Below are 24,177 nucleotides of genomic sequence, written 5' to 3'. Positions count from 1 at the left end.
CCCGTGTCTCTATCCTTGAAAACTTAAAAAAAAAAAAAAAAAAGTGCACAGAGAGCACCTTCTAAAATCACAAAATATGGGACTGATTATCTCTTAACAGACAAAAAAAAAAAAGACTGCTTGTTGATATGTCATCATGAATCAGATATCTATGTTCAGGCAGATCACCAACTTGTAAAGATCAGAAATAGTAAAAAGAAAAAAATTAGAAGAATAATAGTAATGAGAAAAAGAAAGAATTCAATTGAAACAGTTCAATCCTGTTCTATTTAAACAAGTAGCAAGTCACTTACCCTCTGTCAATCTCAGTTTGCTCATCTGTAAAATGGGGATAATAATAGTAATTACCTCATAGACTTATTGTGAGGATTAAAGGAGATGATATATGTTAAATGCTTTATACTGTTATTATGAAAAGTGGACAACAGACAGCAAAAATTACATCAACATTAATTATAGTAATTTTATATAGTTTAACTGAGTTAAAATAATTGCCATAACAAGGAAACCAAAAGAACCTTAAATGTGCACCTCAGTCAGCAAACACTTGGCTAAACTGCTCAAGGCAACTGGTTTAGAATATCAACTCATTTATGAAATGGTAAGCAAATGATGAATGATTTTAAGTAGTAATGCCTCATAAAAAGGGAAAAACAGTGGAGTATAGAACCTGTTTAAAGAAAACTTAGGAAGAGACCGCTAAGCAAAATCATTCCAAGGGAGATATCACCCTCGGATGTCATTGATCCTCTTTGAGAACAAAGGACCACCACCACCACCAACAGTATTTTCCAAGTAAAAAGGGGATCAACAAACAGAAGAAAAATGCAAAGAGCTATAAAGATTTTTTACAACAAACTATTTTTGCTACAAAGGATGGTGGAAGACAGAACTCTTAACATCACAACCAAGATATTCTTATAGGGAAGACAGAAGTAGAACTATAAAAAGATGGCAAAGAAAGTAGGTTGGAACAAGTGTCAATAGAGTAGATCTGTGCTGAAGGTGACATTTGTGAGGTCATTGAGGTATCAATTTAAAATGTAGCTAAAGAAGGGTCAATACCAAAGGAATGTGTGTGGAGGGGAAGGAATCTCAGACCTTATTAATACCAAAAATGACTGGAAGATGTGGAAAATACAAGATCAAATTGTACTTATTCTTTGTTGATTATGAAAAACCATTTTATTTGGTAGAGCAAAACACCTTAAGAGATCTCTTCTATCAAGATGTCTTTCATCAAAATCATTCAAGATTCCATAGAAAATATAACAAAAGAAATAAACTTTTTCAAATATCCACTAGTCATAAACATCAGATGAACCACAAAACTGGGAGATATGTTTGCCAAAGGTATTCAATATCATGATGGAGTAAATCTATCCCAGAATCCAAGACAAAAAAAGTATTTCCTATGAATGTTGAGGTCTTCTAGATACTCTTGTTTGTAGATGGCATTCTGTTTCAAGTCCCAGAACTTTGCAGAGCTTACTGAAAAGCTATCCTCAAACATTCAGATGAGATTGTATTATCGTCCATACAGGAATGACCAAGTGAATGAAAAATCTATTGTCCAAGTTATGAATGCAGTTAGATGGATTCGTTATAGACTTTACCAAGCAGTATAATATAAATATATATGGATAATACAAATGATTACTTGGAATTAAACAGGAGGAGAGCAAGCTGGATTACTTTTAGGAAAGTACAAAGTTCTTTTAATGACCCTAGGCTTCTCCTAGAAACTAAGACATCGTTTAAAAACCAAAATTCTAGTGATATTTATTTAATATCTATGAGACATGTATCAAAATGTTTTTGGGAAAACTTGCAATAAATGTTACATAGCAAGCAATAGAGAGGCACATGGTGTGTAATAACTTATAACCAACAAGAAACCTTGAAGAACAGGAGTAAAAGATCTTATCAGGGAAATACATGATAAGAAAAGAAGATAGCCTGGCCATTTGGCAATAGTAAGGAATAACAGATGAACAGCTAGAATGCTTTACTAACATCCTTGTAATTTTGAGAGAAATTAAGGAAAGCCTTCATTATATTGGTGAATTTGGGGGAACAAAATTTTGAGGGTACTTTTAAAAGTCCCCTGTAAAATCCTTTTCTAATGCCTCATTATGATATGGAAATGACCTTGGTTTCTTCAAGATTATACCAATGAATACTGTTTATTCCCAGAAAAAAGAATGACTCTATTTTCTGAGGACTAGCCTATCTAATCATGAAGAAGAAATTTGTTTGATGAACAATGTCTTGAACATTTGATGATGATGAAATTTGTTTGACTATGGCAATCTATGAACCATAAAAATAAAAAAATGTCCCTTGCTCCTGTTGCACTCCTTCACCTTGATCTTCACCTTCTGCAATGATGAGGGCAGAGTTGAGGGAAAGAGTCCTAAGATTCACACAGATTTGAGATCGCCAACAGTCTTTAAAGTAAATGTTGGTTTTCTAAATATAAGATTCAATGACCAAGGAATAGACATAATGTGAGAGGAGTTGGAGTATACCAATTTTGGTATTCTTGCTATAAACAAAATTAGACCAAAGAAAATAGAATGGCTCACAAATACCCCTGGGAGAGGCAGAGAAAAGCATTGGTGGAGTAGGTGGAGTAGTTTTATCACATGCCCCAAAATGATAAGAAATATTATTTCAAGGCACATATGTCTCTGCATGTACTAGTGATAATTATTTGCGGGGTATAGCATGAAAACAGCTGTAGCTTATGTACTATCAGTTGTTGATGATAAAATGATAGATTCTATGGTGATTTTGATAAGATTCTCTAAACCAAATAGTAGCGTACTATGATACTTAACAATGGGAGTACAAAGGTGAAAATAGATGAGAATGGAAAGCATGATTCAGGAGATAGAAATGAGAAATGACAAAAACATGTAGATTATGTAGCAGTTTTATGACTTTCTGTCATGAATATTTTTAAATAAAAGAACTTGTAGATATGAGAATATTAAACACCAAAAACTAAATTGGCTGTATTTTAACAGATAGCATGAGAGTTATTATGGAAGTAAAAGTTGTCCCTTAATCAATTCTCTGTGCACTGTCAGAACATCAACTACTTAGACATAAGATCAGAATTTATAGGAGACAAGAAGAAGGAATAGTAATGAGAAGAGGATGTGGTACACAATTAAGGAGATTTAATATTAAATTATTTAAATAAGCTATGGAAACTGAAAGTGGGAAATGGACAACAGGCATGACTTCAGCACCAACTATATGTTATATATAACTATAGCAGTATAGAAGTTAATGTACATTAATCAGACAAATTTGGCAATATAAATTGCTACAACATAGATTCCAAAAGAGTATGGAAAGTACCCCCAAAACATTTGACTTCTTTGCCTGGTAGAGAATGAAAGTTGCAAAAGATAATATCAGGTTAAAATAAACCAATTTTAACATCTTACAAAGGGGGATGATAGACAATTGTAGAAAATATCTAATCTTTTAAAGCAAAAGGAAGCAGTGGAAGGTAAACCCAGACTAAAACAAGCTTGCTGAGTAACCCACTAAGCAAAATATCTAAGTAAAGTCATACTTTCATTCAAGGATAAAAAAGAAAGTTAACAATAAACAAGAAAAATGGAAAATTTTACAAAAATCATTACTACAAGTTTTTCTTCATCCAGGAAAGTGGAGTCATTCCTTTAGATCCTAACATCCTAAAAGAGGATGAAGAATGGCATTAAAGAGAACAAATATCAGAAAAGCACCTGGATTGGATTAAGTATATTATATTATTAGAAGTGATACAATTGTGAGGAGAATCTAGGAACCAATTTACACGGTATCTAAAGAAGGGGAAAATGGTAAAGATAGGGAAAAACTCTTAGGTCTTGTTGATCACAAAAAAATTACTGAGAAAAATATGATCTACCCATGTATAAAACCTACAATCTCTTTCATAAAAAAAAAATCTTTACGAGGATCATCTAAGCACAAATTGAGAGCATCCTTTATGAGAGTATTATTAGAGAACAAGTTGCCTTTGGATTATATTATTTTGTCTCCCAATTAAGTGAGAGATATAGAAGGTATGAGAGCCAATTGTGCTTATTTTTATTGACTACAAAAAAAGGCATTCAATTAAATTGATCAAAACATTTCCTAATAGACTCTTTTACAACAAGGTAATAAATATAGTGGATTGAACATCAGACCTGGATGTCTGATCAACCAGGTCAAGAAGACCTCAGTTCAAATCTAGCCTTAGACAGCAGCTGTGTGACTCTGGGCAAATCCCTTAACTCTGTTTGCCTCAGTTTCCTCATCTGTCAAATGAGCTAGAGAAGGAAATAGCACATCACTCCAGTATCTTTGCCAAGAAAACCCAAAATGAGGCCACAGAGAGTGGGATACAACTAAAATGATTAAACAATAAAAAGTCTCCCATTCATATAATCAAGATCATTTAATATTTCAAAGAAGATACACTCACCAATATAAACCTTGTTCAAAGACAATCTGAAAATATTAAACAAGACATGTATAATTAATTGTTTCATAGGGTTGGCGCTGATATGCTATGGTCTGTGTTGGCAAAAATCACACAGGATGATCAGGAATGATTGAATTTTGATTTGCGTTATTCCAAATCAATAAGATTTACTTGAATCAGTGGGAATACATAGATAATACAATGATGCTCAACAAAGATATTTACCATTGGGATGTTGTTTGTAGCTGAGAGGCCAGGTAGAAGAGGGATTCCTTATGCATAGTGAGGTCCTTCAAATGCTCCTGTTTGCCTATGACAACATGCTGATTACATCAAACAATGAGACATTGTAGGACTTCAATAGAAGAGATAAATCATTTAAAGGAACCTGGGCTGACCATCTATACAGAAAAAAACCAAATGGAGGAAGAATTTCCCAGATTACAACATGGATCTTAAGGAACACCCTATAGATTTTATCCAACAATATAGCCATATGCATATATCTATATGTACACATATATAAATGTTGATATATCTATATTAAACATAAATGGTATAGACAGTAGAGATGAACAATAAACTGGGCCTAGAATTGGAAAAATAGAGGACGGAAAGGTGGATTGCTTTGGAAAAATCACAAAACACTCTGACCTCAAGTTTCTCATAATACCAAAGACACTTCTTTTCAATATAAATATTTTACCAGTGTTGCTATATAGTAGTAAGACCTGGAACACCACAGCTTCTGAAGAACTAAAGGTGAGCACCCCACAGAAGGCAAGGCAAAGATGCATGGTTGGTGTGAGCATCTAACTAGTGAGGAATTCTGTAGAATAGCAGAAGTCAAGGATATCCCCAAAAAGATGTAATAGATGGACCAGTCTGTGACTGGTACAAGCAAAGAATTACAGATGTTCCACAGGTGCACTCAGACATCAGAAGAAAGCAAAGAACACCGTCAATATGTTGGTTGGACCCCTATTGGCCAAACTTTGAAAGGACATGTATGAGTGTCTCAGATTCAGGATTGGAGTGGTGGGAGGAAACTCCCAAATAAAGTCATGGATCTAGTCAAGAATTTTAAATATGGGCAAGAATGATACAGGATAGTCAGGAATGCTGGGTTTTTATTTTCATTATTTCAAGAAACTTCAAAATCAATGAGATCCCAGAGCTCTTTGAACTTTTAAGAATCCTTCACATAGAAACTGATTTTACTGAAGTCTGAAGATTCCAGACTTGCCATTAATTATGTTTAGTCATTTACATGCTGATTTAATTAAGGGAACCACCAATTTCTGGTCCTTTTTATCCTTCCTAGGTCCTCAGGCTAGTCTGAGCTCAACTACTCAGTGAGTAAGGCTTGAGAGTGGTATTACCACCATAAGTAGAGATGGGTTTGGTTTGGGGTCAAAGAAGGAAGGATTATTCAGACTGACCTACTATTCAGTCTTTTCAGATGAGGGCCCCTCAGCCATCCTCTTCAGTTTCTGCCTGGTTCAACTAACTCTACATGTTCTCTCACAAGCAGCTGCCAACATTTCAGAACTCCCCACACAGCATATGCTCATCCCCTAGCAGTTGTTCTTCAATCCTACACCTTCCCCAGGGACTCTCATACCCCATATCCCTCTTCATCTTCCAGTATCCAGTGGAGTGACTGAGATCCATCCAGACCGAGTGGAACCCAAGAGTGTCTCCCTCTCCTGGGAGGAACCAGGGTTCCCAGGGGCTCCAGGAACCAACAACACTGAATATGAAATTCAGTACTTTGAGAAGGTAAGTCCAGATTGTTCTTCCACTTGTTATTGAGGTACTTTCTTTAGGATGGGTACAGGGTGAGCAGGGTGGGGTTCCTACACAGTTTAACTTCCTATGGTCGGGCTCTCATAGATTGAAGAAGCAGAAAACCAGGTTAGATGTTCCCTGAGGGAAGAACTATGCCCCTTTTCACCTTTGTATGTCCTGTGGCTAGTACAGAGTCCTGTACATAATAGGTACCTAATAAACATTTGTGGAATTATAAAGAGAGGATTAAAGATCATGTCATCTTTTTGAAGGAAGTGGTAATATTTAGCTTGATGATGACAAAACTTTGAGGATTAGAGTAATAGGACCACCTGTTTCAAATATATCCGGGGGTTTCCCTCCTTTTTGTGGAAAGGCAGAGGACTACTAAGGGAAAATGCTGTATACATTGTCCTTATAGTGGGTATTTTGTTGAATTATTTTTGTTGTTGTTACAGGATAGAGTTCAGTTTTGGGAAGTACAGAGGAATATTTCCAGAAATAAGGATTGTGATATAAAATCAATAGCCATGTTTAAAAAGTCATATATATAATACATACACACATATATGTAAGGAGACATTAGGTTTCTGCTGATCTCCAGAGAGAAAAATGAGAAATAATGCAGGGAAGTTGAGAGGCAGATTTCAGTTCAGTAGAAGGAAAATCTTTAAACAATCATACCTGTCTAAAGGAGGGATAGTGTGCCATCAATCACCCCTTGAAGTCTTGAAACAGAGGCTTGATGGCCTTTTGTTGGGGATGCTGAAGTGAGGTAGAGGTAGACTAGATGGACTCTGATTCATTGGTGTTACAAGGATCACCTGGAATTATGGAGATAAACGCTTTCCTTCTCCATTTTACTTGACTTGAAAATGCCTTAATGGGCCATCACTAATCAATCAACTTACCTAAGCAATTTTCTCTGATGATTAGCTCCCATAGCCTTCTCACTAATCAACTTTTCTCCCTCCCCTCCCCTTCTCCACGTCTTCCTCACTATCTTAGTTGCCCTAGGGCAAAAGTCTAAGCCCTCCTCATCTTTGACAACTTTAACTTCAATAAAAATGAATTTTATTAAGTATCTACTACATGTACAATTCCATAGGGAAGGTGGAAAACTGAGGGAGATACTTCTGATTCTAGGACTTCAAAACATTTGTGAATTATTTCTTGAGTTACAAAATATAAGGAGTTATTTTGGCCAAAAAAGATTACCCCTGGTGGCCAACTTTTTGTTCTAAGGCTCTGGATGGGATTTCTTTTGCCTTTGGGGTCTTTACCCCTAATACACAGTGTTGTGTGAAGAAAAGGTATGAGAGGAAAGTCTTGTCCTTGGATTCAGGGATTTAGTTGTATCTAAATGTGTACGAGAGTGGGGGGAGGTGCAGGGAGGGAAAATTGTGTTGTTTTTAATCCGAAATCGGGCTAACATTACTTTCTCTCTGCAGCTCCTCAACCACCCCCTCTGTAGACCTGAAATGAATAGCTTTCCCTCACCCTGTAGCCGTCTTTCCACCACTTTTGTTAACAGCATGTGCTCTCCTCCAACATTATTTCCTTCCTCGTTTTCTTTTTAAAAAATCATTAATGCCTTTATTTTTTAACAATTCATTTTGAAATATATCCTTCCCCTGTCTCTATCAGTGAACCTTTTCTCCTTAAACTTTAAATTAAAGAAGAAAGAAAATAAAGAAAAACATTGGTTACATCTGACCCCCATGATCCCCCAGCCCTGCAAAGAAGCCTCCATCTCTTTCTAAGGAGATGAAGATCTGCCATTTTATTGGGAAGCTGAGCCAGATCTCATGGACACCAGGCCACTCTTGCTCCCTTCCTCCCTCACCCAGGGCCAGAGGGAACAGACCTATGCCACTGTCCGGACAGGAGCTCCTGCTGTCACCGTCAATAACCTGAAGCCAGCGACGCTCTACGTTTTCCAGATCCGAGCTGCCTCTCCCTCCCTCTCCCCCGAAGTTGGAAACTTCACTCCCAGCATAGAAGTAGAGACTCTGGTGGAAGGTAAGTATTGGTGGGGGAGGAGGGGGGGAAGTTGGGGAAGAAGGAGTCCCCAAGGGAGAAGAGAAATGGGAGGAAGACTCTGGGAGGGAGGTAGGGCAGGGCAAGCCTCTGAGGGGCTGAATGTGGTCTGGGGTCTACTTTGGGCTAATGACCTCATCCAGCCCCCTACCCACTGCCCAATCCTTCTTCTTCTTCCATCAAAGCTGGTTCAAGGGCTAGAAAACAGAACCCTGTGGTGGTTGCTGTCATAGTCGCTGTAGCTGCCCTGCTCATCCTTGGCTTCGGGCTCAGCTCTCTAGCCATTTGGAAGAGGTAAGTGGCTCCCTTTCTAAAAACCCATACTTCCTTCTAGTCTGATGTCTCTGGAATGGGAGTGTGTAGAGACTCAGTTTTGCCCCATGTACCCTATAATACATACAAATGTGCATAAGCAAACTCGAGACACAGAATTGAGATGCAATGCTGGGGAAATTTCTGGACTGGGGATTTCAACTTTCCTAACCAGTGTTGTCCCTCTTCAAGTCTTCTTTCTCTGGGCCTGTTTTCTTATCTGTAAAATGAGGAGGGTGGGCTTCAGAGTCTCTCTCAGCTTGCACATTCTCAGGTTTTTTATATGGGTAGCGCCCAAGACCCCTGGGAGCGTATTGCATCTTAGCATGTACTTTTACGTAGAATACAATTCATAATTAAGTATGATGTTCATGCTCACATAGACTTGAACATGCAGGCACACAGATGCAGGGATGCAAGAATAAATTTATCCATCCCTTCCCCCCTCCTTCCCTCTACTCCCTGGGAAGGATGGGATTTGGCTGCTTAAATCGTTAACAGCCTGTAGGCTTCAGCAGGCACAGGGAGGGTGCACTCAGCCTTCCTGGGCTACTGCTCATAGTGATTAGGATTCGCTTCAGAGGGTCACAGGTCCCCAAGGGAAATGAGCTCCCGGTTCCTGGGCAAGCCTTGGAACTAATCCTGAAAATAAATGTGATGGGAGGCTCTTCGGGGCCAGAAACCCACAGTGGAAAAGAGCCCTAGGCTGAGAGGGAGGATACTTTGCTTTTCATTTTAGTTCTTCCTCTTTTACTGGTCATTTCTCACTGGGCTATGGTGAGAACTTAGGGCTTCAGTGGTTCCTCACAGCTTTGCCATTCTGCAGTTCTTCTGTGTGTAAAAGGCTGGGAATACGGGAAAGGACAAGGGCATGCGGAGGTAGGAATCAGGGCAGATGCAAATTCTGCAGCAGTTTATAGCAGAAAATTAGGAATCTTGTTAAGAGAATAGGAATTGTGCCTTCCCTCCCTGACTCCTGGACAAAGCTGCAGTTAGGGAGGGAGAAACAGTGAAGGAGGTGGAAGGAAGGTGGGATTAGCACAGGAAGGGAGAGGGTTTATAATCAAAATGGAGATTAATGGATGCTATTGCCAGGAGAGGGGGAATACAGACTGGGGGGTGGGGGGAAAGACCCAGCTTCAGTAGCAGAGGCTCAGTTTCCTTGAATAGATTCAATACAAGGTACTATCCAAGGTACCTGGGACCACTTGCTTTTTGATTTTGTTTACCCATCGACCAGGACTAGCACAGTGGTTGGCACCCTGCAGGCACTTAAATACTTGACTGATGAATTGAGAGAGACCCTTGTTAGCCAGGCTGATGGTCCAAAGCTTTTGCTGAGCTTCTAAGCGTGTATGTGATGTTGTAACCCTGGGGGACAGTGCTTCAATCCAGATATGGAGCTTCTCTCTTCTCTCTGAAGCTGTTTGGATTAGGGGGCTGCTAGAAAAGCCAGCACTTCAAAGAACCTGCCGCAGCTTTTCCCACTGGGTGTGTATACGTTTCGGTGCTTGTGTGCACACATGCATGTACGGCAAGGGGTGGAAGGTCCAGGGGGAAAACAGCATTCTCCTCCCGGAGGCTGGGGAAGCTGGAGACAGCTGCGATGAGCGCGCTGCTGCCCGGGGAAGTCTCTGAATCGGATAATTATGCCGACTTCAAAGTCACTTGGCCAGATTCTGAGCTCCCCTTCCCACTTTCCCCAGCCTCCCCCTCCCCATTCAGGGTTGGTGGGGAGAACAGAGGCTGCCTTACTCAGACAGACACCGCAGCCTAACAGCCTGTAATTGGGAATGTTCCCAAATCAGAGCAAGATTAAACAGCCCCAAATGGGGAAAGTGTCTCATAGCCAGGGAAGCTCAGGGAATCATTTGAAGCGGAAAAGGAAGGCAAACATGGAGACAGAAAAGAGAAACAGCTGGGGGGTGGGGGGAGGAGAATATAGACATCACCTGAAGCATTTTAAAGGCTTCACTGGGGGCTGGGTAAAGTGTTAAACAGATCAGGCCCCTGCTTATAAAGGGATTATAGATAGAACAACACAAGATTTTCCAACTCTATTTGGAAACTTTATTGAGCAGCTACTAAGTTCAAGATACATTCTTTCTCATTGTTTAAGCTCCCAATCCCATCTCCTTCTCCAGTTTAGGAGGTGTTCACTGGGACACCTTCATACCCACCTCAAAACTTTTGCCCTATTCGCTCATATTTTCCTTCTGTCTCAGAGAAAGAGGTGATAATATCCTATTGATTCCATCCCCTCCTTTCCCCTTTCAAATCCATCAGCCAGTCAGAGAATCAAAAAATCAGAACTGAAAGTGACCTTTCTGATCAATACTTCATTTTACAGAAAAGAAAAGGGAAGTCGTTTCTGTCAAGTCACACAGATCACAAGGAATTGAACTGGGACTTTATCTTTCTACCACATGATGGTGTCTCCCTCTTCCCATTAACCTTCTCTTTTTAGTGGGTGCCTTCTCCACTGTCTATAAATGTACTTGGGTCTCCCTTTCTGAGATTGCTTAATCCTTTTCACCTCCTTGAGCTGCCATCTCTATCCCTTCATCTCTAGACTCCAAGAATTCCTGTGTATCAGCTTCCACTTCCTCATCATTTGCTCTGCTCTCGAACCCCCCATAGTCTGGCTTCTATCCACAGCACTACCCGAAATGATTCTCTGGGGAGGTATAGGATCATAGAACTGGGAGGGACTTCTAGGGTATCTAGAGCAATCATTTTATTTTACAGATTTGAAAACACAAGCCCAGAGAAGCCAAGGGACTTAGTCAATAAACATGTATTAAATGCCAACTAGGTACCAAGCACAAACAAAGAGGCAAAAGATAGATCCTATCTTCAAGGAGTTTCTACGTGGGAGACAATAAACAAAGAAATGTAGACAAACAAGCTACATCCAGAATAAAAAGGAAATTGGAGAGAAGTCACTAGAATTCAGAAGGGTTGAGAAATATTTTCTGTAAAAGATGAGATTTTAGTTGGAACTTGAAGGGCACCAAGGAAGCCAGTAGGCAGAGATGAGAAGGAAGAATATTCCAGAAATGGGGGAGAACCAATGAAAATGCAGAGAAGGGGCAGATAAGGGGCCCTGTGGATAGAACCCTAGCCCTGGAGTCAGGAGGACCTGAGTTCAAATTTGGCTTCAGACACTTGACACCTACTAGCTGTATGACCCCGGGCAAGTCACTTAACCCAACTGTGAAAAGAAAGAAAGAGAGAGACAGAGAGAGAAGCAGAGAGGCATAGGGAGGGAGGGAGAGGCAGGGAGAAAGGAAGAAAAGGAAGGAAAATGCCCAGAACCAAGAGATGAGGTGTCTTCATGGAAATGAAATGAGACTAGTGTCATTGGAACTAAGAGTACGTGGCAAGAAGTAATGTGTAAGAAAACTGGAAATGTTATGAGGGTTTTGAAGGGTATGAAGGGCTTTGAACCAAACAGAATTTTGTATTTGCTCTTTGAGACAATAAGAAGCCACTGAAGTGTATTGAGTGAGGTTGGGGGGGGGGTGACATGGTTGGAGCTACAATTTTTAAAAATCACTTTAAGTGTCTCTATGGAGGATGAATTGGAGTGGAGAGAAACTTGAGGCAGAGCCACCTGAAGCTATTACAATAATCCAGGTGTGAGGGAATAAATGACCTGCATCAGAAAGGTAACAGTGATAGAGGAGAGAAGGGAACATGTTCAGGAGATATTGCAAAAGTGAAATAGAGCTAGCTTGGATACGGGGAAAAGGGATTGTGAAAAGAGTAAGGAGTCAAGGATGACAGTCATGAACTTGAGGGGCTAGGAGGAGGGTGTTGTCTTCTACAGTAACAGGGAAGGTACGAGTAAAGGAAGATTTAGGTGAAAAGATGAGTTTGGTGTGGACATATGGAGTTTAAGATGTCTACTGGACATCCAATTTGAGATGTCTGAAAGGCAATTGAAGATGTGAGATTGGAGGTCAGCAGAGAGATCAGCATTTAAAATTGTCAGCATAGAGATGGTCATTAAATCCACGGAAGCTGATTAGATCATCAAGTGAAATAAAATAGAGAAGAGAAGGGAGCTCATCTAACGATTAGAAGGTGGAATATGGATGAGGATCTAGCAAATAGAGAGGGGAGAGTATCAGGAAGAGAAAAGTGATCAATAATTTCAAAGGAGGTCAAGGAGAAAGAGGATTAAGAAAAGGCTATTGGATTTGGCCAGTAAGAAATCATTTGTGACTGGAGAAGGAAGTTTTAGTGGAATGATGAGCTCAGAAACTGGATTGTAAGGGATTAAGAAGTGAGTGAGAAGAAAGTGGAAGCACCTATTATAGATATAGGTCTTTTTGAGAAGTTTAGCCACAAAGGGCTGAAGAGCAATAGAATTAGAGCTGGTAGGGATGAGCTTGAATTAGGATGAGGCTCTTTCCAGAGCAGGATTGCACCACTTACCTCATTGCTAAATCTAGGACTATTTTCTCAGTTCTCATTGTCCCATCCCATAGCACTCCACATCAGCTATGCTGATGTTGATTATGTCACTTCTGTGACACCAATGGTCTGGCTAGCCTTCTGCCCTTGAAACCCCCTTTCCCTTTCCCCTTCTCCGACTCAATTTCAGTTACTTATTATTTAAATGGGATCTTACCTAAAAGTCCATCCTCGGTCCCCGTTCTTCTTAATATCCCTCAGAAATTTTTTTATGGCATCAGTTCTCAAGTCAAACATTCATTATGTGCCTATTGAGCTCAGGATTTTCAGTCTCTATATACCTTAGAGATAGCTAGGTGGTACAGTGGTTAGAACACTGGACCTGGAGTTAGGCTAGACCTGAGTTAAGTAAAACTTCAGATGCTTAATGCCTGTGTGATTCTGGGCATTTAACCTCAGTTTCTTCATCTGTAAAGGGAGATAATGATAGCACCTACCTTCCAGAGTTGTTTTGAGGATTAAATGAGATAATTGTAAGTCACTTTGCAAACTTTAAAGTTCCATATAAGTTCTAGATATTATTATTATTCATTTTCCCATATTTTAAATGAATTGGATTCATATAACTTCAAAGTTCCTTCCAGCACTAAATCTGTGACCTATAATTTATAAATAAACAAGTAGGGAAATCATAAATGTATGCTGGGTGGTTGTTGTAACTGATGGGGGGGGAGCAGTATTAAAAAAAAAAGTTTTGAGACCTTTGTTCTAAGGTCTGTTCTGGTCCTGACATTCTGAATCTCCATTCACAGGCAAATATATATGGATTTCTGGAACTGTGCTCTGTCTAGGGTAACTGACAGAGTGTGTGTGTGTGTGTGTGTGTGTGTGTGTGTGTGTGTGTGTGTGTTTGTGTGTGAGGAAAAAGCCTGTCTAGGGTTTGGGCAATGCTGGGGGGTGGATGCTACCCCTCCTTAGTGCTCCCCACTCTCTTTCCCAGGCAGTGCGGGTATGGAAAAGGCCTTGGAGATGGCAATGATGAAGAGCTTTACTTCCACTGTGAGTCTGGGGCTCTCCTCCAATGACCTCTTCTTCCCAATCCCCAGCAGAGGGCAGGGAGCTTGTGGGGAGGGGGGGAGAGGATTCCCTCCCAGGTTTGGATGCAGAGACATCATCCCCTGCCCTGATGCTACTTCCTGAGCAGGAGCTCCTCCTAAAGGTACATCTGTCTTTTGTGTCCCTCACCAGTTAAAGTCCCAACGAGGCGGACATATATTGACCTGGAAAACTGCGCTGATCCCATGCAGGCTTTGCACCTGTTTGCCAAAGAGCTGGACAGCTCCAGTGTGTCTGTCCACAGCATCATGGGCACAGGTAAGTGTCTCCCACTCACTGCCCTGGCCCAGCCTGGGTTAGCACACACACACACACATACATGTACACATACATGTGCGTGTACGAGCACAGAGTTGACTTGATATTTAGTTTCCATGGAAACTCAGGCGGTATCTTCTCTAGGTCAGCCAGCTGACCAAAGCTAGACCCAAAATCCTTTCCTGAGAGAAGATATGTCTGTCCCTGGCTCCCCATTGCCTACTTCTTCTGGTCATTCTTGGTCTTGGTCTAGCCCTCTCAGAACTGCAGCTCTCAATTATCTATTCAACTCAACAAATTGTTTTAAAAAAATAATCATTTTGGGGGCAGCGCAGCAAGGTGGCGCAGTGGATAGAGCAGCTGCCCTGAAGTCAGGAGGACCTGAGTTCAAGTATGATCTCAGACACTTAACACTTCCTGTGTGACCCTGGGCAATCACTTAACCTCAATTGTCTCAAAGGGAAAATCGTTTTCGTCCTTATATTCTTTTCATTTCCCAATATACTTCTCCTTAATATCTGACCCAGAGATGCAATCCTTATAGTAATAAAAAATGGAAAAAAGCAATAAATTAGTCAACATAGCAACCAAGTCTGAGCTTGTATGCCCTGTTCCACATCTATAGTCCTCCACTTCTGCAAGAATTCTTTGTTATTTCCCCTTAGGACCCTAGCTTAGTTATTATAATCATGCACTGTTGAGTTTCATTTTTTCAACAACCATTTTTTTGGTGTTTAATAAATTTGTGTCGGAGTGAACACAATTGAATTGTATTTAAGTGAATTCTAATAAGGTAGTTTAAAATCAGTTGCTTATCATGATTTAGTATTTACATAATATTATTGGTTACAAAGCACTTAACATTCATCATATCATGTATTTGCTACAACAAACACATGCCCTATGTTCAGAACACAGTGCTAAGATTTGTGGGAAATATGACATTTAGCTAATACATGCTTCCTACCATAAGGGAGCTTATTGTTTATTAGGAGAATAAGACACACAATATTACTCAATAAGTCCTTATACACCAAGTACTAGAGAAGAGGCTTGTGCATCTCTCCCCCAATTCTTCCTTTCTTCATTGTATATGTGGCCAAAGAACACAGAATTTACCTAGTTTGAGGAAGCACATGTCATTCCATTTCCCATCTGTACACCTTTGCACCAGCTGTCCCCCATGCCTGGAATGCATTTCCTTTTCACCTCTAATTCTTACAATCCCTACTTTAAAGTATAGCTCAAGTGCCATCTCCTAAATAAGATTTTTTTTCTATCAGCTCACCCCCACCCCAATTGCTAGTACCTCAGCCTCATATTTGTTTTGTAATTAACCAAACAACAATTTACCTTGTATTATTGATTATCTTGTATTTATTTTGTAAAGGTGACTAGAGCACTCTCAAGTCTTACTCTTGTACATACTGACTGTGTGACCTTGGCTAAGCAACTTAACTTTTCAGTGCCCCCAAGTAATTCTCTAAAACACCAAACTGTCGAACACAAATCTGCATAATGGGAATGCCCTTACTGGAGGTTCTCATTACAGATGGATCATAGGTTGGATCCAAAAAAACCAAGAGTGTGTGTGTGTGTGTGTGTGTGTGTGTGTGTGTGTGTGTGTGTGTAGGGGCAGCTAGATGAATAGAACTCATCTTCCTGAGTTCAAATCCAGCCTCAGACACTTAATAGCTATGTGATCCTGGGCATCTATTTGCCTCCATTTCCTCATCTGTAAAATGAACTAGAGGAGAAAATGGCAAATCATCCCAGAACTTTTGCAAGAAAACTCCAAATGGGATCATGGAAAGTAGGACAAAACTGTGTGTGCGTTTATATCATATAAACGTACATGCATATATGTATATTTATATATAAAAATGTATTTATACTTATCTGTGTATATGTTGTCTCCTCCAATAGAATATAAGCTCCTTGAGGGCGATTGTTTCACTATATTATGTCCCACAACTCCTTGTGGTCTTTCCATCTCCACAATATAAGAGAAAGGATAGTGGAGGGCAAAGAAACAGACATACAGAAAGAGACACTGAGATAAGGAGATGGGGAGAAAAGAGATGATATGGGGGGGAGAGAAAATGAGGAAGAAAGAGGGAGGAAAAGAGACAGACAGAGAGAGAGGAAGAGCCAGAGCCAGAGCCAGATAGAGACAGAGAGGGAAAGAGACAGAGAGAGAGAGAGAAATAGAGAGAGAAGGAAGAAGAGAAGGAGGGGGAAGAAAGGAGGGAGGAGAAAAAGGAAACGGGAGAGAGAAGAAGAGCAGAAGAGAGACAGAGAGAGAAACAGAGATAGAGAGACAGAGACAGACAGAGACAGAGACAGAGAGAGACACAGAGACAGAGACAGAGAGACAGAGAGAGAGAAACAGAGAGAGACAAAGAGAGAGAGACAGAAAGACAGACAGGCAGACAGACAGAGAGAGACAAAAAGAGAGAGTCAGAGAGAGAGAGAGAGCCAGAGAGAGAGAGAGAGAGAGAAAGAGAGAGAGAGAGAGAGAGACAGAGAGAGAGGGAGGAGAGGGAGAAGGAGAGGGAGGGAGAAAGGGGGAAGACAAAGTGGAAAGAAGGAGAGGAAGGGTGGGAATTATTGCTTTACTCTCAGCCAGAGGGCCGAGCTGTAATTAAGAGGAATGGAGTTTAGTTTCATGGAGATGAAACTTTAGAGGTGGGGTTCCTTCACCATCTAATTCCCAACCATCTCCCTTGCATCCATCAATCGTTCAGCAGAATAGAAGCTTTTCAGTGCTCTGAGATGCACTTTCTCCCCAAAGAAGCCACACCATAAATCACAGCCCTGTCCCCGTCTCCACCCCCCCAAGCCCTGCTTTCCCCCTTGCCCCACAAACAAAAATGCTTTGCCCCTACCCTCAGACCTCAGTTATAACATCTGACGCTTCCAATAGCTAAATGACTGTGGGCAAGCCTCGGAGACTCATTTCCTGACCTATAAAATGGGTTTATATTAGAAGAAATTCCTATTCATCAGGGATGGACTAGAGGGAGGTCCCTTAGGTTCCGGATCTGAGAGCCTAGCCTATGGCGTTGTGCTATTTACTCGACAGGACTGATTGTGAGCAAAGCCCTCCTTTGTTTTAGAAATGGGAAACCATCTGATGCTTGTGTTCATCGCGGTGACTTTTCCCTGCTGCTTGCCCAGCTGTGGGCTCCGCTGCTCTGCCGGGGGGTTGGGGTGAGGAGGGGCAGATGGAGAAGGGGCCGGAGAGGAGCCTGCCCCTTCCCCTGGGCTCTTGGATGCTGGCTCCTGAGCTGTGCCATCCCCCGCAGGTCAGTTTGGAGACCTGTGCAGTGGCTGCCTGAGGCTGCCGGGTGGGAGGGAGCTTCTGGTGGCTGTCCATACTCTCCGGGACGGCGCCTCAGAAAAGCAGAAGCTCCGTTTCCTGGCAGCAGCCTGTGCCCTGGGTCAGTTTGACCACTCCAATATTGTCCGGCTGGAAGGAGTTGTCACCCGAGGCAAGTCGCACTTCCCGCCCTTGGGTACCTCCTGACCCATGTCACTCGTTCTTCCTATGGACTGAAGTCCAGAACCCATCATCTGAAAAAGGAATCCTCCTCTACTCAGACTTTCTTCACCCATTCCAGCTCCCCCAAGCCCCAGGCCCTCCACCTGCTCCTCTCCTTCTTATTTAGATTATTTAGACAGAGCTGTAACCAAGACAGGACAATAAGAGTTTTGTCTCATGGTGATGAAACTTAGGGGTGACAGTGCTTTCACCAGAGAGCCACAACCCTGGCCCCTCCCTTGGCTGCAAGATTTACCTCCGCATTCCACCCACCAAAAAGGTGATTTTAAATTTTCTAGTGTTTTGAAATCCAAAGAGTTAGATTTGAATCCCACTCTGTCATTGACTCTCCATGTGACCTTGGCTAAGTGCTGACCCTTCTCTGGATTATTTTCCTCATCTGTAAAATGAGGTGATTGGATTTGAGGACCTCTAATAATCTCTTCCAATTCAAAATCCTAAGTCTATACGTGTAGTGATCACACTTTTTCTAAAAGCCTGCTTGCAGAGCTCCTGGGTTCGTTCCCCCTTTTTCCAATAGGCTCCCCAAGTCTACCTTCTTTTTCCCTGTGCTTGCTGGGGTCCGATGCCGGGGACGGGTCCCCGATCCCTGAACCAGAGGCTGGGGAGGGAAGCTGTGTGATCACACACTGGTTAAGCACGGGCTTCCGCCCGCTTTCCTTGGCTCTAGGTCTCACCATGATGATTGTCACTGAGTACATGGGCAACGGGGCCCTGGATGACTTCCTCAGGGTGAGTACTTCACCCTCCCCTCAGAGCTGCGGGCTTGGGAGGACCAGAGCCGAGGAGGAAGGTTCTGCTAGATCCGTGATGTGCCAGCCTGCCGCTTCTTAGCTAGACAAGTCAGTTCTTCTCTCTGACTCTGTTTCCTCACCTGTAAAATGGGAATACAATGATACATCCCTACTTTTCCATGAGGAAAGTGCTCTTTGAATCTAAATATTCTTTGAAAATGATGATCACCGTGGCCATGGCGTGGTTGTGATCAGTGTTACTGTGAGGGTCTGGCCCTGGGTTTTACAGGGTTTTTGCTCTGACCCTGTGGGTCTGTATGCTCCCTGGGCACTCATGGGAAGGGGGCCAGGAAGACTGTTCCCCTGGATAACAGTGACTCAGGCTGGGAGAGGGGACGGAAGAAGGGGGAGGGAAGGATCCAAGAAGTCTACAAAGAAAGGGGATTGTTCGGATCTGGGAGGGGGCTGGGCAGGGCCGTGGCAGCCCCTCCTCTCCTGCTTCCCCAGAGGTACGATGGGCAGCTGACCGTGAGCCAGCTGCTGGGGCTGCTGCCGGGGGTGGCGTCGGGGATGCGATACCTGTCTGAGATGGGCTACGTCCACCGCGGCCTGGCTGCGCGTCACGTCCTGGTCAGCAGCAGCCTGGACTGCAAGATCTCGGGCTTTGGGCAGGGCCCGCAGGACCAGGCCGAAGCTGTCTACACTACCTTGGTGAGGCAATCTCTCTCCTCTCCCTACCTGTACCCCGCGCATGAGCCTAGCCCGGGGGGCTTTCTGCTTGGCTCAGCTTGGGAATCAGCAGAAGGTATGGATTTCCAAGGGTGGGGGAATGGGAAAGGACGAGGTGTCAGTCACGATTAATCTCACTGGGGAGAAGGACAGGTGTGTCTGGGAGCCGAGGGTTTCAGTTTGGTAAAGGCAAGGGGTGGGGGCGGAGAAACTTTGGCCAGGGGGCGGGGGACACAGTGTCCCGACCTTCGATTGAGTCTCTATGCCTGGTCCTGCAGAGTGGCCGGAGCCCGGTTCTGTGGGCTGCCCCCGAGACCGTCCAGTTGGGCCAGTTTACTTCATCCAGCGATGTGTGGAGCTTTGGAATCCTCATGTGGGAAGTGATGGCCTTTGGAGAGCGGCCGTACTGGGACATGTCCAGCCAGGATGTGAGTGGTCCCTGGTCCAGGATTAGGGTGGGGGGCATAAAAACTCAGCAGCTCGGGCAGTTTCCCCTTCCCAGTAACATTCTGCTTTTGGGACCCCCTGATCCCTGCCCTGAGCCCCTCTGCTCCCCCTGGGGGTATCCTCTGGTCCCTGCCCTGGGACTCTGCCCCCCCCTCCCAAGTACCAGGGCTAAGTCTGCTAGGAGAGGAATAGGGACTTGATTCTCTTCCTTCTCTTTTTCTGTCTTCCTCTCTTGCACACGGCCGCGATCATCCATCCAACACTGTGGGTCCAGGTGATCAAGGCCATTGAGGATGGTTTCCGGCTCCCAGCTCCTCGGAGCTGCCCCTCTTCCCTGCACCAGCTCATGCTCCATTGTTGGAGGAAGGACCCCAGGGAGCGACCCAGGTTCACACAGATCCATAATATCCTGTGCAAAATGGCAGAAGCTCCAGAGACTCCTCCAAGCGCCACCCTCACCTGCCCCAGATATGTCCCAGACAACCTCACCTGTCCTAGATATGTCCCTGACATCCTCACTCTCACCTGTCCCAGGTATGTCCCCCAAGTCTCCCTTATCTATACCACCTCCTGCCAGTCACATTCCTGATCCCCTGGCCCTGCAGGCCCTGATGCCCCCAGTAATACCACTAATGTGATCCCCTCCGAGGTGCCATCCCCCAGTCTGCCTCAAGCTCATCCCGGATACGATCACGAATACCAGGTGTAGCCGTGGTGTTTTCACCTGTGCCACGCTTCTTGCTACCCCATTTCTTCCGGGTGGCTCTCCTCCTTCCATCTCATTGTCTCCCCTGGCCGCTGACTCCCGGTACGATTGCACTTTTCATCCTTTTCCTTCCTTCAGTTCTGTGGATGAGTGGCTGGAGGCCCTGAACTTGGACCAGTACAAGGATAGGTTTGCTGCTGCTGGTTATGACTGCCTGGAATCTGTGGCCATGATGAATCTCGAGTGAGTCCTGGGAAATAGGAGAAAGGGGGCTGAGGTCCTTGGGGATCCTTGGGGATTGACCTGGGGGAGATGGCAGCTTGAGCTCTGGGCACTTAGGGGCTCCTTAGTTCAGTGGGGACAGCTTGGCCATCTGTGTTCTAAGGAACAAATTCCTTAAGTTTAAGAATTGTATAGGGATAGCATCTGAGACCCTCTCTCATCTGTACTCCATACTTGTAGGTGGGTCCTATCCCTGACCCAGGAACCAGACTTGGCAAGGAGGGAAGAGGGCCTTAGGGCAGCGTGGGACCCTGCCTGGGGAGGAAGGAGCTGGGAATGGGGAGGGAAGGGAGGAGAATCCTGAAAGAGGAGAGGGCAGGGATGACGGAGGGTCTCCCCCCAGAACAGACCCTGCCTCTCTTATCCGCAGTGACTTGTTCAGTCTGGGAATCTTCCCTCGAGCACATCGAGATATCCTCCTGAGTGGCATTCGAATGCTTCGGGCACGAGTAATTGAACTTCAAGGCCAAGGGGTTCAGGTGTGAGCCGGATTCCCCCTTTCTCTCATGGCCCAAGGACACCGGCTGCTTTGCTCTGCCCACTCTCAGCCTGTCCTCTGGCTGGGCTCCAGGTGACCTGGAGATCACACACAGCCCGGAGATCGGTGGCCTCCTTGGGCTTCTGATAGCTTGTCTGACCTCAAGCCACCGGACTCTAAGCCTGTGGCCCTGTGGATCCCAGGGTACAGAGCCTGCCTGCAGGAGCAGAACAGGTGTGGGGGGAAGAGGGCCAGTGACTCCTACTCAGTCCCAGCCTGCTCTGTTCCCTTAGCAGCTCCCTGCCCCTTAACTCCCAGCGCCCCTTCCCTTAATCTCACAAATGTCTTTATTCCCAAACCTGTGGGACCCTCTGGCCTATAAGAAAAGATGAGGGGCTCTGGGAAGTCCATATGGTGAGCATTCTCCATTCTTTTCTCCCAACCCATTCACTTTTCTCTTCCACACACAAGGGATTTGGTCCCTCTTTGGGACTAGACTCAAGGACTGAGGAGGTAGGTAGCTGAAGCTTTGGAAGAGACATCTGCTTCTCTGGTCCTACCCAGTCCTGGGAGTATGGGCCAGACAGGGACCTTCCCATGGTGCCCCTCCCCACCCTAACCCCCTGCTCTCCTAAAACCTATGCCGGAAACGTGAGAGGAGACCAGGTGGGCACTGGTTAGCAGCCCCCAAAACCTTGGGATCTAGCTAGCTAACCTGAGGGTTGGTCTTAGGGTCCCCAATCTCAGGTGCTTATAGAGACACTTCTCTGTCTGTCTTCTGTTCATCTCTTCCCCCTGGGATCTTGTCAGAACTACCAACCAGGGCCATTTCATCTACTCCCACCATCTCCATCCCCCTGACTCCCAGACCAACTTGAATCTGTCTTGTTTAAAGATATCACTGCCTCCTTGGAAGTTCTTCAACAAGTCCAGTGTCCATCTTTGTTGCTGCCAGTTCCTTTTCACCCTGGAGTGAGAGAGGACCTACTCTTGGAGTAATTCACCCCGAATCTGCCACACTCCTGCTGCCAACCTTGGGGGGGAGGAGGGAGACAAACAGGGTTCTCATTTTTAAACTTTATAAACTAGCGAGGGTTTTGCCTTTTCCCCCCTGTACCTGGCCCAGGTAAGAACTTGTTCTCAGCACATAAAAACCCTATTTTCCAGACTCCAGGGAGTATGGGAAGAGAATCAGAGAATGTCAGACCTAGAAGAGAGCTGAGGTAACCTAGTCCAACCTTCCCATTTTATGGACGGAGAAAGTGAGTCCCAGAGAGGGAAAGCAGCTTGCTCCAAGTTGCTGAGTCAGTAGAATAACTGGGATCAGAAACAAGGTTTTTTGACCCTTAGGACTGTCCCCATTTCTTCTGTGACTTTAACTGTCCTCTGATAGAGTGATCCAGAGGAGCAAAGTCTGGGAAGTCCTCTTAGAATAAGTGGGAGCTGAGCTAGACCTTGAAGGACAGGTATAGAGAGAGCCAGGAGGGAGGGCACTTGGCTGGGAGCGATCTTGGCAGCTTGGGAGTTACAGATGAGCTGCAATTCAGAGGCTGGCATGAGTGGAGTAGGCTGGGGAGGGGGAACTTAGGTGGCCTGGGAAGAATGCCAGGAGGCTGGCAAGAGGGGACAGCTAGTCCTGACTGGTCCAAGTACAGACCAGCAGATTTGAAAATCCGTCATTAGTTTGGAGCCCAGAGCTTGGAATAAGGGTCTACATCGAGAGAAAAAGTGTCCCATACCCACCCACTCCCTGTCATATCATTTCTCCAAGGCTAAATATCCCTGACTTTTCTGTGGATAGGAGCTATTTACGGGTGCCTAGGAGTGTGATCTGGGTTCCAGTGAGTTCTACCTTTTGGACTGTAGCTTGTGACATCTAAGGATGGGCTGAAAGAACTTGGGAGAAGATTTGATGAGGCTGATAGTCTATCTTAATATATCTGAAGGACTGTTCCAGAGAAGAGAAATCGAGTGGGGGTCTTCTCCCACTCCCAGCTTCATAGGACAGGGTTAGGAGCGGGGCAGAAGCTAACTTCCTGACAATCAGAGCAGTCCCAAGGTGGAATGGACTTGGGGATTGGGGATGCTGGAATTGGATTTGGGGAAAAGTTCTATAAAGGACATTCTCGTGCAAGAAATGGGAGTAGGAAATGCTCTTTGTCCCCCGAGGCCCCCTCCCCTACTCGGAGACTCTGTGATGATACCCCCAGTTATACATGGTATACACCCCCCCATTCTATACAGATCTATTTTTATATGAAAGTTGTTAATTTCACCACAGTGTAAGCCAATGGGGCGGAAGGGGTGGGGCGTGATGGGGTGGGGAAGTTCTTTGTGATTTGATTTCTTTGGTTAATTTTGGAGATGTTTTGTATTTATGGGGTCCTGTCTGCTACATGCAATAATAAAGACATATGGACACCTGGACTGTGAAATAAAGGGGAGTCCCTGTTGTGGAAGATGATGGGGGAAGGAGGTCTGGCCCAGAAGGATATACACAGGGTCAGAATTTTTATTATTGTATTTTTTAAAAGGGATTGGAAGCATCATTTAAAATCTTTGATCCTTAAGAGCAACGATCAGAGAGATGGGTTGAGATGATGAGAAATTCTATGTGATTCAATCCACTAAGCACTTTCTATGTGCAAAGAATAACTGAAGTGGGGCTTTGACTAATTAGGGGCCTCCTGTAGAGCTTTTAGAGAAGAGGCAGAAGCTTTCCCCCTAGAAGTCCTCCCCTAAATCTAGGCATTTTTTTTTTTGTATTTTTTGAGCTTTTGCAGAACTCAGGAGGGTATTAGCTAT

The 24,177-nt window shown here is 43.9% G+C and overlaps 1 protein-coding gene across 2 annotated transcripts in view; it reads left to right on the top strand.

Annotated features, from left to right (window-relative positions):
• EPHA10 (EPH receptor A10) overlaps positions 1-23,811 on the top strand; it is a 43,096-nt gene extending 19,285 nt beyond the window's left edge. Inside the window, exons 6-17 of one of the 2 annotated variants that reach the window (XM_051987734.1) lie at positions 6,141-6,274; positions 8,134-8,305; positions 8,509-8,617; positions 14,058-14,116; positions 14,306-14,431; positions 17,740-17,925; positions 18,667-18,728; positions 19,238-19,441; positions 19,738-19,887; positions 20,181-20,440; positions 20,751-20,855; positions 21,265-23,811. In XM_051987734.1, coding sequence (XP_051843694.1) covers positions 6,141-6,274; positions 8,134-8,305; positions 8,509-8,617; positions 14,058-14,116; positions 14,306-14,431; positions 17,740-17,925; positions 18,667-18,728; positions 19,238-19,441; positions 19,738-19,887; positions 20,181-20,440; positions 20,751-20,855; positions 21,265-21,379 — 1,682 coding nt within the window. In that variant the 3' untranslated portion in view covers positions 21,380-23,811. Of the gene's footprint in view, positions 1-6,140; positions 6,275-8,133; positions 8,306-8,508; positions 8,618-14,057; positions 14,117-14,305; positions 14,432-17,739; positions 18,237-18,666; positions 18,729-19,237; positions 19,442-19,737; positions 19,888-20,180; positions 20,441-20,750; positions 20,856-21,264 lie in introns of those variants that run through there. The other variant, XM_051987733.1, reaches the window with a different exon arrangement.
• Positions 23,812-24,177: the final 366 nt, after the last annotated feature.

This window comes from Antechinus flavipes, chromosome 3, assembly GCF_016432865.1.
Source record: "Antechinus flavipes isolate AdamAnt ecotype Samford, QLD, Australia chromosome 3, AdamAnt_v2, whole genome shotgun sequence".
Classification (NCBI taxonomy): domain Eukaryota; kingdom Metazoa; phylum Chordata; class Mammalia; order Dasyuromorphia; family Dasyuridae; genus Antechinus; species Antechinus flavipes.
Note: the sequence above shows the minus strand (reverse complement) of the source record. Positions and strands in the feature narration are given on the sequence as shown.